This window comes from Bombyx mori, chromosome 11 (assembly GCF_030269925.1).
Source record: "Bombyx mori chromosome 11, ASM3026992v2".
In the NCBI taxonomy this organism is placed as follows: domain Eukaryota; kingdom Metazoa; phylum Arthropoda; class Insecta; order Lepidoptera; family Bombycidae; genus Bombyx; species Bombyx mori.
The window spans coordinates 7284557-7301910 of NC_085117.1; the positions used below are offsets into that span (position 1 = coordinate 7284557).

Below are 17354 nucleotides of genomic sequence, written 5' to 3' on the forward strand. Positions count from 1 at the left end.
CAGATGGTTACATTCGCCCATGGACTTCAGCAAATCCAGAGGCAGAGCCAAGCCACAGCCTACCGTCGAAATTATTGGTGTTTAACTACTAGTTTTATGCTCACGATACGAAATCTAAGTCTTAATATCATCTTGGTATCTGACTATCGAACCCTACAAGTTTAAACTCGCATTGCTTCTAGGCAGAAATAAACAAGATAGCGGTACCCACACGACTTAACGATACGCTCTGATACCAGTAATTACAGAAAAATGCGGTTTTAATCTTCACTACGCGATAGTATTTCTTCATTGTGGAAGTCGTTCTTAAACTAATTAGTATTCAGTACGTATTTCCTTTTTTTTTAGATCATGACCATTATTGTTTTTTATTGTTTTGATAGTTGGACGATCTCACGACCCACCTTATTTGAAATGGTTACCGGAGCCATAGACATCTACAACGTAAATGCCGCCACCAACATTGAGACATGAGTTCTGAGGTCTCAGATTTACAGTTCAACGGCTGTTCCACCCTTTGGCTGACATGCATTACCGCTTCACGGCAGAAATAGTCAGGGTGGTGGCACCAACCCGTGCGAACTCACAAGACGTCCTATTACCAGTTTTGGGATTTACTATCTCTTCTTTAACCCCCTTTGTCCGTACATCCAGTACTACTTATCGTCATAACAATACCCAATATGAATGAATAGTCCATATTATTATTACAAAATGTAACAAATCCTTTGTTATCAACGTAGTTAATAGATTTGGCCTCGATTGATCCAAACGACCAATCTTGATTCTATCTATTCTAATTCGGTACTAAGCTAAAAACCCTTCTTGAAGTCTGAAACTTTTGTCTGGCTTTATCGCGACATTAATAATGTTAGGTTATTAGAAGCAGTAAAGCGATTGTTTCAGAACAGTCTTACTAGATGATAACATAAAAATCGATATCATATAATACAGGCATACAATTATAAATATTATCGAGTTTAAAATGTTTAGTTCTGTTTTCGAGCTCACCTGCAAATCGCAACTACAGGGATCCACAGTACAGATGCCAATACCAGGACGACCACGAGCAAAACCGCCCACACGGGCCAGGGTTTCTTCACGGTGTCCCCTTCGGACGAGACCCACGCTTCATACCCGGATCCCTCCATAGCTAGTTCCGCGAACGATGACACGAGAATGGACAACATGGCCAGCGGAGACAGATACTTCCAACAGATCAACCAGTAAATACCTGGTCGTTGTCCGGTCATCAGTTCTATATCATCAGCAAATCTAGAAATAATTAAACGAATTTTATAGTAGAAAAATACAATGGTATAATATATATATACATTATAAATCGTTTTTCATAAAACTGGGCACCTAAAAGCCTAGCGTCAACAGATATATCAGTGAGAAATTTCCCATCACCAAAAGTATCTTAAAACTTTAATGTTACATATACTGATTGAATCACCAATAGGATCCTGATTGTCCTCAAAATAAAATGGTTTTAATTTAATACAATCGTGACGAATTTTAACGCACACGGATGAGTATCATCATCCTGCTGATTTCCTATTGTCCTTAATTTCTTGTCGATTCTCCTTAGTGATGAATCTGCCTTTTCAATCAATGACGATTTAAAAGCGCCTTCACAGGTCTACCTGTTCAGTTTCAAATGTGAGCCAGCCAATGAATACTTCAATCTTCAATAAACTAATATCTCAAGGGGGACAGCACGTCGAATTCGTCGACTCTGACGAAGAGTTCGACATGCGAACTGCTCATAGAAGAACCCACTGCGTTTCTCGCCGGATTTTCTCAGTGGGTCGCGATTCCGACCCGGTAGTAGATTCAGCGAAGCACTGCTCTTGCTAGGGCTAGTGTTCACGATGTATCACTGACAGCAGAATTTGTGCTCTCTCGCTAACCCCTTAAGTAAGCCACGGTTTTTATTTATTAAAAGTATTTAGTAAAAGTATTTATTATAAACTTATAAATTTAGTATTATTTAGTAAAAGAGCAGCAGAAGTCAATTTTCTCGATGTTGGAATGCAACAACAAAGGGGTATTCAAAAGGCCAAATGGAATTTGACGCGTCAACCAAAACTTAGACTGTACCAAAATCGCATTCTAATTCATAAGTTTTATGCTACAACGCTGATATTGTACGTTATGTTATCAGGTTGAGGCCGTGAGCTCACCTAACCGTTCGCGAGAAACTCGAATAAATAAATATTAATAATAACTAAATTACCAGCGAATACGTGAAGGAAAAATAAAATAAAGTACTTTATTTAACTTTCTCCGAATTTAAGGAGTAGTCCGTAACGCTCTTTGTCATCTTAGTTTAAGCGTCACGAACTAAACACGGAAGCGTAAAAGTGATAATTAGGTGACGTCGTTGCGAAGTTATACGAATTCGGTGACTTGGCATGAAATTCCAAGTTTATGTTTAAGTTGAATTTTATGAAAGTTCCCGCACTGTACGAGTTTCCAGCAGAAACGCTTTACAAGTTTTTATAGGAAACTTCGCTTCGTCGTTCGCTTTAATCCTTTTTTGTGCCCATAATTATTTGTAAAACCGCCAAACGAACAGCTCTTTTGGCCTGCTCTGACAGAATTCACGGAAAGTTTTCCGTAAAAGCTCTGACTGGCTGTTCCCGACGTGCTTTTTAAAAGAGGATTCGAGAATAATGGTTCCAGAATTATGGAGGGCTATACGATCTATACGATCATGTGATTCTGCGTTAGTTTATGTCAATCCCACACATTTGTGTTACGTGTCATGTACATTACATAGTTTTACGTTTCAATAAAACCTTTCCGTGTGGTGACGGAGTAAGAATACAATGTGTCACCACCCCTATACTATCCTAGGGAGTCGTAAGAACCGACTATGGGAATATGCACAAGACATCAGTGCAAGAGAAGGAAAACTCGAAATTAAACCCTGTACCAACCCGTCTAGCCAGCGTGGTACAGTAGGCTAAATACCTCCATGAATAGTAACAGAGAAACCAGGCCCCTAGTCCCCGGCGGCCCCGCTATTCCTGTCTACGGTAGCGGTCACGGTAACGGCGGGGTAGGGGGTGCTAAGAATCCCCGGCAGAGACACGGCTACCACCCCCAAAAACGACGACCACTGGCCCTGGTAACACACAACGTGCGCACTCTGAGGCTGGACGAGAAGCTTGTCGAGTTGGAAGAAGAGATGGACAAGTTGCGCTGGGACGTCATTGGTTTATCAGAAATCCGAAGACAGGGAGAGGATACGATAACCTTGCAGTCCGGCCACTTGTTCTTTTACCGAGAGGGAGAGCAGAAGTCCCAAGGTGGTGTTGGTTTTATCGTCCACAAGTCTCTCGTGAACAACATTGTGTCCGTCGGGAGCGTCTCGAATAGGGTAGCGTGCCTGATACTCAGAATATCGAAACGATATTCATTGAAGGTCATACAGGTTTACGCTCCCACTCAGACACACCCAGACGATGAGGTAGAAGCTTTGTATGAGGACGTCAGTAGGGCCATACATAGCTCCAAAACACATTTTACTGTTGTTATGGGAGACTTTAATGCAAAGCTGGGTTGTAGAAGCAATGATGAGTTGAAAGTGGGTCAGTTTGGATATGGGCAGCGGAACTCCAGAGGACAGAGGTTGGCCGACTTTCTGGAGAAAGAAGGACTCTATATGATGAATTCTTTCTTCCAGAAGCCGCCTCACAGGAAATGGACCTGGATGAGTCCCGACGGTGTAACCAAAAATGAGATCGATTTCATCATGAGCACCAGTAGACAGATATTCAACGATGTCTCTGTGATCCATAGAGTAAAAACCGGAAGCGATCACCGAATTGTAAGGGCCATATTGAGTATTAATGTCAGATTGGAAAGATCGCGTCTGATGAAGTCCACGCTCCGACCACCAAATGCACATATTCAAAACCCCGAGAGTTTTCAACTCGAATTATCTAATCGCTTCGAAGGACTAGACAGCAAGTTATCAGTGGATGATATCTACAGCAGGCTGGTGGAAACTGTCCATACGGTAGGGTCTAAGTATTTTAAAGCCCACCGCAAAAAAAGACCTCAAAAATTATCTGACTACACCCGGAACCTCATGGCTAGCCGACGTTCTATGACACTCCAAACTTCTGAGCAAGCTGAGTCATATAGGCAGCTCAATAGACAAATCACGAAGTCCATGCGACACGACCTACGCTCCTTTAATACACAACGTATTAAGGAAACTATTGAGCGGAACCAAGGCTCCAGAGTCTTTGCAAGAGACGTGTCTATTGGGCAGAGCCACTTGACAAATCTGAAAACCGAAGATGGACGTCTAACGTCGAATAAGGCCGAGGTGCTACGGGAGATAGAAAGATTTTATGGGCAGTTATACACCTCGATATCCAATGAGCCTGCAAGCTCGGTTACAGACCCTAGAGCCAAGTTAACCCGACACTATACCGAGGATATCCCGGACATCAGCCTGTACGAGATTAGGATGGCCCTCAAACAGCTCAAGAACAACAAGGCGCCGGGCGAGGATGGAATCACCACAGAGCTTTTGAAAGCGGGCGGGACGCCGGTACTGAAAGTCCTTCAGAAGCTATTTAATTCCTCCTTGCTCAAAGGGAAAACGCCGGAGGCATGGAACAGGGGTGTTGTGGTTTTGTTTTTCAAAAAAGGCGACAAATCCTTATTGAAGAACTACAGGCCCATAACACTGCTGAGCCATGTCTATAAGCTGTTCTCGAGAGTCATCACGAACCGTCTCGAACGCAGGCTCGATGACTTTCAGCCTATCGAACAAGCCGGTTTCCGAAAAGGCTTTAGCACCATAGACCACATACATACGCTGCGGCAGATTATACAAAAGACCGAAGAGTATAATCGGCCCCTATGCCTGGCGTTTGTGGACTATGAAAAGGCCTTTGATTCTGTCGAAACTTGGGCGGTCCTTAGATCTCTCCAGCGATGCCGTATTGACTATCGGTATGTCGAGGTGTTGAAGTACTTGTATAATAACGCCACAATGTCAGTCCGAGTACAGGAGCATTGCACGAAGGAAATCACGCTTAAAAGAGGAGTTAGACAGGGAGATGTCATATCCCCGAAACTGTTTACCGCTGCCTTAGAGGATTCCTTCAAGCTTCTGGAATGGCAAGGATTTGGCATCAATATAAACGGCGAATACATCACACACCTTCGATTTGCTGACGATATAGTAGTCATGGCTGAGTCGCTGGAAGATTTGGGACAGATGCTCGGAGACCTCAATAGAGTCTCTCAACGAGTGGGCCTTAAAATGAATATGGATAAAACGAAAATCATGTTCAATGTCCATATTAAGCCCACCGCAGTTACCGTTGGGAACTCTGCTCTTGAAGTTGTAGACGACTATATATACCTGGGACAGGTAGTCCGATTAGGTAAGTCCAACTTTGAGAGAGAGGTCAGTAGGCGGATCCAACTCGGCTGGGCAGCGTTCGGTAACTTAAGAAATGTGTTCTCGTCCAAAATCCCTCAGTGCCTAAAGACAAAGGTGTACAACCAATGTGTGTTGCCAGTGATGACTTACGGTTCCGAGACGTGGTGCTTCACAAGGGATTTTTTCAGGAAGCTTAGTGTCGCGCAGCGAGCTATGGAGAGGGCTATGCTTGGTATTTCTCTACGAGATCGAATCAGAAATGAGGAGATCCGTAGAAGAACCAAAGTTGCTGACATAGCCCGTAGGATTAGCAAGCTGAAGTGGCAGTGGGCTGGCCACATAGCGCGAAGATCGGACGGCCGATGGGGCAGAAAGATCCTCGAGTGGAGACCACGTACTGGCAAACGCAGTGTGGGACGGCCACCTACCAGATGGACCGACGACCTGGTGAAAATTGCTGGGTCACGTTGGATGCAGGTGGCAACGGACCGGCCGCACTGGACATCAGTTGGAGAGGCCTATGTTCAGCAGTGGACAGAAGACAGGCTGAAATGATGAATGATGACGTTTCAATAAAACTTCAATGAAGTTCCATCAGTGCGATATCACCTAGAAAGGTTGGTTTAATTTATCTTTAGAACAGTCCGAGCTCTCAAAGTGGGTCGGGTAAATGATGAAAAAAAGCTAAGACAAAGACAAGCAGACGCGGATTAAGGATAATTTTAACAGGGAAAAAAACGGTAATGAGAATTTTAAGAAATTGCATCAATACCAAGAAATACTAACAAAAACAGGTATCAATTTTAAAAATGTATATTATTGTATTTAAGATATGTATGTACGTATGTACATATAAAAACAAAAGTTTATTTTTTATTTGAATTAGCACGGTACAAGATGAAATGTCTTGTGAGTCACGTGCCCGCAGTCTGTAATCTGCTAACAATGCAGTTATAGACATCTAAGGAATATATATATCTAAGGAAAATAAAAAATATGATTTTAAGCAGTTCCCAAAAACTATTCAATAGCGCTTGAAGCATTCGCATTAATAGTAACGCCTGTGTATTCGTGTCTATTTCAATTGCTCAGTCTGTTAAATCTAAATTCTTAAATCCTCTGGCAGGCACCAATTTTTGTAAGTAAACATATACGTGAAGCAGCAATGCGTTTCAGTTTGAGGGGCGGGGCTTTTCGTTGTAACTATACTGAGACCTTAGAACTATATCTCAAGGTGGGTGGCGCATTTACGTTGTAGATGTCTATGGGCTCCAGTGACCATTTAACACCAGGTGAGCTGTGAGCTCGTGTACCCATCTAAGCAATAATAAAAATAAAATAAAATAAAAAAAAGTGTGTGTGTCCGCTCCGACGCACGACTGGAGTTTACTGGATATAAAAAATTAAACGAAACAATACGAGAAATAGTTCTATATTACGACAACACGATACACTACAGATTATTAACAAATTAACGAGACACAAAACAAACGACTAACAAATATATGAAAATACAATAATGAGAGAAACGCGCGATCAGTACGAGGCTTTGTGGCGGACTGCCGGCGCAGCAGCCCGGCGTCACCTGCGATAACGCATTTCGTGTGACATGCGCAATCAGGCGCATAACGCATTTCGTGTGACATGCTAGTACGATTTTGGTCCCCATAATTTTCATACCCCGGGCCTATATATGTAAATCGATTCTAAAGGAGTAAACTCCAAAAATCTCACACGACTAACCCGTGTTTACGAACTACCTACTTCCGCGGTAAACAAATAGCATTGTCACAAAATGTCAAACAGGCGAAATTAATTAAAAATGCGTTAGATTAGTCATGAGATTTGAAAGATATGACAACTGTTTCACAACACAGTTGAAATTTCGACCTCCATCAAAATGTGACAGGACAATGTTGATGTCTGTGGGTTCTGATACTGACGCAATATTAGGTACAAATATAACAAAAAAAACCACAATGCGGCCCTGGGTCTATCTTTTAGAGGCAGCACAAATAAAAGCAAAGCATGTCTCTCCTTGCAAAGGGAACGAAGCAACACAGAATTTCTTTGTAACCAGACGTCTTAAGATCTCTTCCTGAATTAAACAATCTTTTGAGGGTTCAACAAATCTTAGATGAAAGATAAACCTTTTTGACCTTTGACATTGTTTTTTTAAAGTCATTGCTTGTTGACCTTGATATTTTTTCTTATATTAACACCTAAGCCCAACGACCTTACCAGGCTGGTCGTCTCCACCGCGTCTACAAATGACACTTCTATATTTCCAGCTATTTTATTTCTAAGTTTTGATAATAAAATACTCTTACAAGAAGCACCGGTAATGTTTTTAAATATTAAGTAAAATCGGTAATTCTGAAAGACCGCTCATAATATCAATTAGAACAAAACAAACTGCACAGTGTTTTTTTTAAAAGATATTTGAACAAAGTTAGGAGATATTCTGTTTAACCGCGCTAAGACCTAGACAAAAATCATCGACACAATATGACCGAAAAAAGAAAGTCTTCACTAAAGAGATCATATTAAGCAATGAGACAAAATTACAAAATCTTACTGTAACTACTAGTTTTGCGTGAAAGATTAATAGAATCTTTAAAATGCGTATGAAATTGATTTGAAAGCTTTCATGCTGTAACTGTACCTCGGCCTATGAGGAGCAGGATTTATTTGATTACTAGGAAATTTCAGCGTGTTTTATAAGGCTTCACGGATATATTCCATCTATTCTGCCTGTTTTTGTCGAAAGTATCTGATTCTAAGTTCAAAAATTTCAATTGGAGTACAAAAAAAGTTGAAGATGTTTTTCAAACGGCGCCATTTTGACATATTGAAATGTCACTAAATCTGACATAGGACGAAATAAAAAGGGATTTAGGTGGTATAGTGTTTTAGAGGAATATATAGTAATTTTATTTGGGTTGATGATTTATATACATGTATCTTAATATACATAATTTTTATATCCGTTTGTATGTCGATACATTGAGTTGGGTCGGCGCAACATGTCTTCTTTTCCATTCAGGCCTATCATACGTCATCTCTGCACTCACACCCTTCTCTCACATATGCTCTTTCACACCGTTCATCCAAGTCTTAGTCGTAGTCTTTAGGATGCTCTCTCCCGCCTTACCTTACAATATAAGAACTCTCCTGTCTATAAAAACAAACCCCAGTTTTATTGGAACTCGTTTATCACCGACTTTAGTCGTCACATGCAAGTCTATTAATTCTGGTTTGGACATTTTGTTCGCTGAAGCCTTCGATAATACCCGACCCACTTCGAAGAATTCTTTGATGGTCTTTCAAAACTACAGTTTGTAAATACTGAAGTTTGAGTCAGTGTGTACGACAAACGATTGCCCGCAGTAAAGGATTCAATGTACAGCTGGATTGATAGACAAAGATAAGTCTTCCCATATAATCATGTGCAGTGTTTAAAGAAGGAAAAAAATAAATATATTACTACATAATTACATACTACAGAATTTATTAGTTGTACTTGTGACTATAGTGACTGTGGTTGCCCTTCTGGCTTTAAGTGGACCAAACCATAACCTCCAGCCACTTTAACGCGTATAATTAATGTTTCATTTACCACGGACTGAGCGCCATATTACCGGATCGCGCCGTTTCTCACTTTTAATAGTTGATTAATGACTGTGATATATAACTAATTCACTTTTCAAGTTCCTCGGCAGCCTTCCGCGTAAACTATTTATATGTTTGTAATTCCGGTCACGTTTCTTATATAACATTACACGATCCTTGAAAATTGAAGGACGGGACAGCTCGACTTCAGACATTTGGAGATGGAAAAGAGGTTTAATTTCATGCTATGTAAAAAAAGGAAAGGCTTTCGTAATTCGATTGTTTTTGTTCATTTGTTTCTTTAAACTTGTATAAATCTATATGAATTATGTAAATTTGGAAACTTATTACTTTAAAAAAATAGTTACTTCCAGATTGATCCGACAGAAATTACATCAAGATCGATTCGGTACTTTGGTTTTTCAATCAAAATAATAGGAGATAAATGTGGTGGAAGTAATAAAGCTACGTATTTGCCTTTTAATGAATACCAATCATTATTCAATTTAGTGGATTGCCATTATTTCTATGGCCCTTTCACTAGCTTTAAAATAATTTATTTTTTAAATTATTGCATACCTACAAGTTAGCTATAGAACTAAGCTATTTAGTTCTAAGCAATAAGCTATTTAGTTCCGATTAGCTAAAAAACATGTTTTTTTTAAAAGTTAGAATCAGTAATTCCCATTTTACAATTAAAGGCAACAAACATTAACGTAATCAGTCGAACATCTTATTCATTGAAAAATACTGTCTCCATTTTGCGATGGTTTTCCTTATGGTGGTCTATTTAATTTTGGTCCGACACCCGTTTATTTTGCACTTTACTGACCTGTCCTTATTTAATATTCAACCTGTCTAATAATAATCACAATAATACAATCTATCTTTCGGCCCACACACTACCACTGTAGGACATAGGCCTCTCCAAACCTAGTCATAACGATTGCTTCTGCACATTTCTATATAACAAGCACATACAAGCGCGTTTTGAGATCCAGATAGAGGTAAATAAATAAATAAACATTTAAATAGACAGAGAGAAGCAGTATTATTATTATCATCGGCGAACTTCAATGCTATTAATAAATAAAAAAATAAGCAGCCAGTTTTTTTTTTCCAATTTAACAAAAAGAGCATTACTTAAGGAAAAAACGTTATGCATATAATTGGGGCTTCTTTTACTGTTTTACATCGCGTTGACGACATCTCAACGAATAAAACGGATCTAAATCTTGAAGCGTCAGTGATTATGGTCGAATTTCGAGCTTGCTTCGAATTCGGGGGAACGCTTAACAGCCCGTAGCTGGGATTTTCTTCTGCCTTATCCCAGAAGAAGTTACAAGAATAAAACAAATTACCCCTAATACCAAATATTTTTCGCAACGATACCCATTCCGACTGGGAAACGAGACCAGTGTGCTTAGTGAGAGCTTTTCAACGTTTCTCTCGATAGCGTAAAAGTTAACTCAAATTTGTATGGAGTTGGAACGTTTGCCTAAGTTTGCTGCAGCTTTAAGCGCTGTTCCAACTGCAAACAAATTTGAGTTAACTTTTACGCTATCGAGAACGTTAAAAAATTCGCATTAACCACACAGACCCCACTCGACCAACGAGGCGATTACATCATTAACAAACATACATCGCTAAGAGCGCATTGTAAGCGGCCCCAAAACTCTTCAAGATACGTAAGTGTGACTCGGCCTACGAGAATTAAAAAATATATAGACGTGCTCAAACTTGAGTGTGATGGAGAGGCATATTTAATAGCTGAGTTTTGAGCACACCCCATGAGTGTCCATTGACTAATGGAAAAGCATACGTTCTGGTTCGAAAAGCAAGACGTCCAGCTTACGGAACTAGAAATCTCATGTCTCAAAGTAATGACGTTTTCTTTGAGCTCACTGCACTTGATATTAGGGTATACTGAGGAAGAGGTCGAAAAGATGAAAATGTTGAGCCACAAGCGCATCAATCCATCTACTGAATAAACATTGCTGCAAGGAAAAATGACATGAGAATATTCGAGAAACTGAAAGAGCAGCGGCGCGCAGCGGCCGTAAGAGCAAGTGACTGAGCGCGGCGCCGCAAGGGGCAGTTTGGCGCCGCGCGGGGCAGTGCGGCGCCGCGAGAGGCAGCGCGGCATCCCGAGGCGCCGCAATGAGCCTCCGCGTGGTAGCTTTGAAAACTAGTGTGCGATCTACTTCACTCAAGGAAAGTTGTGTGGCAATAAATATGGTGGATTTGGATTTATGTATCATAGCACTGGCTGTAGAAGAAGAACAAGATACCCTCTAATAAAATGACGCGAAATGCGCAAGCGGCAGGGCGGGCGGGTATGAAATGGTCGCTCGCGCGCAGCCGCGAGTCTGTCAGCTGCACCGCGGTCGGCCGCACGTCAACTAGCTGCGCCGCGATCAGCCGCGCGGCGCCTCTTTTGACTAGTCGGTAGAAGGCTCGTGCAGCCTCGCGATGCCACGCTACCCCTCCTTTGCCTTCAAATGACTATGAACTTTTTAATCACGTAGATAAGATTCAAAATAGTTTGTAATATTTTGCCTCAAAAAGACGCTGCCGGCCGCTGCTCTTTCTAGGGAATCACAATCAATCAATTTTAGAAAGATTGAGGTAGTGTTCTGAGAATCGAACCAAACTACGATCGTCTTGTCCCTCGTATTTCCCCATATTCAGTCTCGGCAGAACCTGATCATTATGCTAGGTAAAATGGTATGGTGACCTTGAGATTATTGATATTGAAAGATCATCGCTGCATTTATCTTTTATAAGTTTATTAGTAAATTCAGTAATACTCACCTCTTCACTCCGTACACGTAAGCGATCCCGACGCATTCAAAGAACGCAATGATCAGTAGCGGGAAGTTCCCGCTATACATGTCGAAGAGCAGGAATATATAGCTGCCTGCACCATGAGCGAAGCCCATTGACAGCAAGCAACAGAGCAAGCACAGCCCTCCGGTCAGGTACTCCTTGCGCAGGTTCGGGAACAGCTTCATATCCACGATGGAAGTGACTACGCCCTCAAGGGTCCCAAACTGGGAATCGATCCCGAGGGTGAAAAGCATCAGGAAGAAGAGGACTGACCAAAATTGAGCGCCTGGGAATTGGTTAATGGCCTCGGTGAAGATGATGAACGCTAAACCGGTCCCGGATGCGGTCTGTGGGACAATGTTTGTATTAGTTGGTTATATATCTTATTTACTCCATATGAAAAAATTTGGGTGGGGGATATTGCGAAACAGGCAGGGTAATACCCACAATCCTACCTCTTCTTACGGCTGCGAAGCAGTCAAACGTTCCGGTTTGATGGGTAGAGTACTTAAACAATGTATTTGCGGCTTCGACTTCAGATCTCTACGCTTGTGACGGCGTTCACATTGTGAAGTCCATGTGTTCCACTAAACACTGAGTGATTAAACGCATGGAGTTCGTTCGTAAATTTAGTGCAATATATCTATTTAATTAAAATCGATTTTTGTATTTGTCTGTTATTCTTCTGTGCGTAAATCGATCATCTGATTGTAATCAGTCCTAGTAAACTTTGTGTTTTTGATTTGACGAAAGCTACCTACTGCCATCTACCAAGGACAGGGGGCTCGCGGGTAGTTTCGACTAATGCACGCATCCCAGCCCAATCACAGCGTCACGTGACCCAGTTTCAAAGGTTCAAATCTGAAAAATCCCTCAGCGAGCTTAATTCGTAATAGTAATTTTAAACTCCACGCTCTCAACATGAAACGCGAGTCGATAGGACGAGCCGCACAATATTCAAATCTTAATCGTTTCAATAAATATTTGCTTTCCCGTCTCCCTCGAGGCGAACCGCCGCCGCTGACGCGTCGTCTCTAAATAAATTAGATTAAGAATGTACGAGTATATAATGTAATCTTGGTTACTTAAATTGGTAGGGACGTATAGAATAATAGCATCAATTTCAGAACACAAAATCAATGGAAGTAAACATATAAGATTCTAAATTATTTACGTGGAGAAAACTATTAATATATTTATTATGTAATTTACTTGTTCAACGCAAAAACGTACCTACGTTAGAAATGGTTCTATTGATCTCATTTACGAACAGTGTTGGGATTCTATTTCTTTTAATAACTGACTTCAAAGTCAAAATTTTGGGCTAAATGCAGAGGACATATTAATGAAACCCTTCTGCGTAAAAGGTATTTAAAATCGCCATAAAAGTCCAGTTCTTTATATTTCGTAGAACTTAAAACATGTTCGTCTCTGGTCATGATAATTCATATGTTCTCCATAGGCGCCTTTTTTGACGCTTCAATAAAATTAAAAGTCGAACTTTCTACATAGAGACCTACCAAATATTCATGTTTACAGATTACGTAAATATAATCATGTATTTGTCTAAGGTGTAGGCTGTAAATGGTACTTACATTATCGAGTTCCTTCTGCAAATCGCAAACAGGCAATAGTGGCATTAACAAATTCGTTATAGTTCCGTTTTTATCGATCGTCACCGATTCCCCAGCCTCAGGAAACACCATTGACTTGTATGACGAGCCAAACATCTCCAATAAAGTCTCGTTCCTGATCTCCAAACATTTCTCATAGATCATAGTTGCTTTGAAGCCAATTATAGAAAAGACAACGATACCAGCGAACATCGATGTTAGACAATTTGTCATGGAGACCATAATGGCGTCTCTGTAGCAGTTGTTATCGACCGGGTTGTACGAAGAGAAGGCTATTAAACCACCAAAAGCCAGTCCAAGCGAAAAGAAGATCTGTGTGCCCGCTTCTAGCCACACCACAGGGTCTAAAATCGTGTGCCACTTCGGAGTGAATAGATGTATTAGTCCGTCGCTCATGCCTTTCAATGTGATGCCTCTAAAGAAAAATATAACAAGGACTATGTATGGGAATGTTGCGGTCACGTACACTACCTTCCCCGATGACGCAATCCCTTTGATCATACATAGGTAGACCAGAATCCAAGCAATGACTAGAGCAAGAGCTATTTTGTAATTGAACGTTTCCGGATAGTTTATGTCTTCGGATATTTGAAGAGTTGTTCGATACCAAAAGTATTGGGTGGGGCTGCTTTTCTGTAACAAAGAAACGTTTTGATTAGATTTACTTTTCGTTGGGTTATTGTGCCTAAGAATCTTAAGCAAGATGATAACGATTTTTTTTTCCGAAATGGCAGATATAGCCAAGTATGCAACCAAAATGAAAACCAGCGCCTTGAAACAAATTGAAGTATCAATCGCATTGACACAACGATTGTTGTAACCTTCAGATACTCTTATTCTTCGTTTCTTGGCATAACTATAGCGAGATTTCTAAATGAGGGTACCTATTCGTGCGGGCTTGTAACATAGCCAGTTAGTACTTCATGGAGCAATTAGGAAGTTGCTCTCTAAAAAAATATATACGGATTTTCCTGCTTGAATATGAGAATCCTCATATATGTAGGTATTATCATATTTGATCGTTGTATATTTTAGTAAGGCATAAATAATAAAAATAATCGAAAGTCTGGAGTCGCATACCGGTATTTTCATATTCATGACCGACTAAACTATGAATATTGAGATTCCTGAACTCATACCAAACACAAAAACACAACATAAATATTAGGAAAACGTTAAAGCATTTAAAACATCGGTCGCTGTAAACAATTTTGAGATCAAACGACAATATTGTTTGTATGTATCTTCGAAAGCGCTGTAAAAGCGATAATAGGATATTTATGTTGCTGAAAAAGTTGCTGATAGTAAAAACGCCTCGTCACCAATTTCCGATCGCGCTCGAAGTGATTTATTGACTTAAGAACGGCTGTGAGGTCAAATCTAATTTATTTGACGGGTTTCCAAGGACATTTATCTTACAGTGCTCTTTGGAGTAGACTCTTAAGTGATTATTATCGATTTGTAAATTTAGTTCTCGAAAAGCTATATGTTACACTTTAAGTGTTTTTATTTTATTTATTTATTACACTTCATGTATTATTTACATTGGCGGACTTAATGCCTAATGGCATTCTCTACCAATCAACCAAAGGTAGTGCAGAGAAAATAATGGTAGGTGCATTGAACTTGAATATATATATCGGAACTACTCGAAGCGAAACAACGAACGGGTCACCTGAAGCGAAGCGGAAGAAGTGAATTGAGAATTTTAAAGTGATCTGTGTGTGTCCTAAGTGATAAATACAGTTTTAAGTTGCACTTTGGTGGAACATTTATTTACCCCGAACCCCAGCGCGTAACAATAAGTATAGCTCTAAAATGTTTAACTTTAATGTTTATAGTTGTAATGGTTATGGATTGTTATGGTGAATGGTGTACTGAAGGAACTATTTCGTTTGTCGTAAGAAATCTATCAAGACTTGACAAGACCTTAAAACAATAGGGTCTTTTTTATTTCTATATATGGGCAGCCCTACAGACAGCTTACGTAAATGTTTATTAGCGGATGTCGTTATCCGCCCGATAAACTAAATTCAGCATAGATACTCTTTTGCGATGTAAAAGTTTTAGTGGAATGAACTCACATATACTTTAAAAACATGACCCTCCTTATAGCCTGTCGTAAGGTACAATTGGAAACGTCTACACAAGGAAAAGTCGTGCACCCAACATATTCAATAGAGCGTCCTTATTTGGTTCTGGCTTTTTGGTTTTTATGAAGCTGTTATAATAAGACCTCCGACTTCGTATAGGTAACGACCTTACTGTTATATTAGCACTTGTAACCATTCCAAATATTTTCTCAGACATAGCCCACTGAGTTTCTCGCCGGATCTTCTCAGTGGGTCGCGTTTCCGATCCAGTGGTAGATTCTGCGAAGCACGGCTCTTGCTAGGGTTCGTTTTAGCAACGTCGTCAGGTTTGAGCCCCGTGAGCTCACCTACTAGTTACGGTTACGCTGGAATAGCCTCTCAAGGCTACCAGCTTAAGTAGGAAAAAAAAGAAAAAAAAACCATATTCGCAACTAGAATTCGTTCATCCATCTAGAGCTATAGACATATAAAGATGACAGTACGCGTGTGTGGTTTAGAATCTTAGGGTCTACGTAGAAACTTTGCTTCTGTTTTGTACCAAATATCCATGGACATGCGTTGAGGAATTATTCGCGATGATCCCACCCCATCCCTTCTTCGCTGCCAAACCGTTGACAATCGGACCAGAATTCACTGTGTTCACACTCTCAATCTGAGCATGAAACGTTCACCTACATCACGTATGAAGATGTGATCTTCTGCGTCTATTGCCTATAGACCTTCTATCGGTGTGCTTCGAGAACAATTATTACAAGTATTTAATATTTAAGTAAATTTCTTTAGTACTAGAGTTTTAGTAGTTTAGGTTAAGAATTTTAAAAACTGTCCTTCTCATAGGCAACGACATTATCTTTGAACGCAAGTAACAACAAATGACCAGGTGAACAGAATTCTCATCTGTTGCCGACAACAATAAAAATCAGTTACAATACCAATTGAAACTAAGTTAGTATTAGTCGGATTCACTCACACTTCAACAACGCAACAGTTCAATCTCTATTATAGTTCTCTTGGATCCGTGTTACGTCATCTGTTGAACGAATAAGAACTACATCACTAATCAGTCACTCGCTAAATATTTCATTAACAGTATACTGTAGACGTCGGTGCTTAATGGAATTATCCCATCTTCTACGTAATCGATAGCGAGAACCAAGTTAATGGGAAAATAGTGTGTGAGTGTTATATACAGGATGTTACAATTACAAAACCAAATATCTACATAGTACATAGATAGCACATACTTAGATAATGATTAATTGTAACACTGATACATAAGTACAAAAACACAGAAAAACTTATTTTGATCGGTACTCGGCGGAAAATGGATCTAAGACAGCAGAAAATATAATAATGTAGCTAATCTGTACTGTTAAAAGTGAGACCTTACAACTCATGTCTCAAGGTGGGTGGCAGCATTTATATTGTATATGTCTATGGGCTACGGTTACCACTTCTAACCATTTCCACTATCTACGCAATAAAAAAAATTAAATAAAAAACTGTCAACACGCTATAAATAGATTTCTTATTGCTTCAAATACTCAAGTAAGCTCACGGAAAACCGTAGGTTAGGAGGCTACCGTTGCACAGAAATCTTTTAACGTGAATAGCCACAATCAAATTGTTCTGTCAGCATCTTTCATAAATGTATTCTTGTTCCTCAGGTGCGTTTCCAGTACCCATGATCTGTCTAAACAAAAACAAAATGCTGTCTATTGGTAAACGCATCAGTCGAGAGCTGCTGGATCGAGTCGACAAAGCAGT

General features: G+C 40.1%; 1 protein-coding gene across 2 annotated transcripts in view; it reads right to left on the minus strand.

Moving 5' to 3' along the window:
* The window catches only part of LOC101737854 (sodium-dependent neutral amino acid transporter B(0)AT3), a 33808-nt gene that overhangs the window by 4340 nt on the left and 12114 nt on the right, over positions 1–17354 (minus strand). For both annotated transcript variants that reach the window (XM_038014065.2, XM_004924148.5), the window contains 3 exons: positions 13456–14127; positions 11846–12207; positions 1012–1275 (listed from right to left, as the gene is read on the minus strand). In XM_038014065.2, coding sequence (XP_037869993.1) covers positions 1012–1275; positions 11846–12207; positions 13456–14127 — 1298 coding nt within the window. The remainder of the gene's footprint in view (positions 1–1011; positions 1276–11845; positions 12208–13455; positions 14128–17354) is intronic.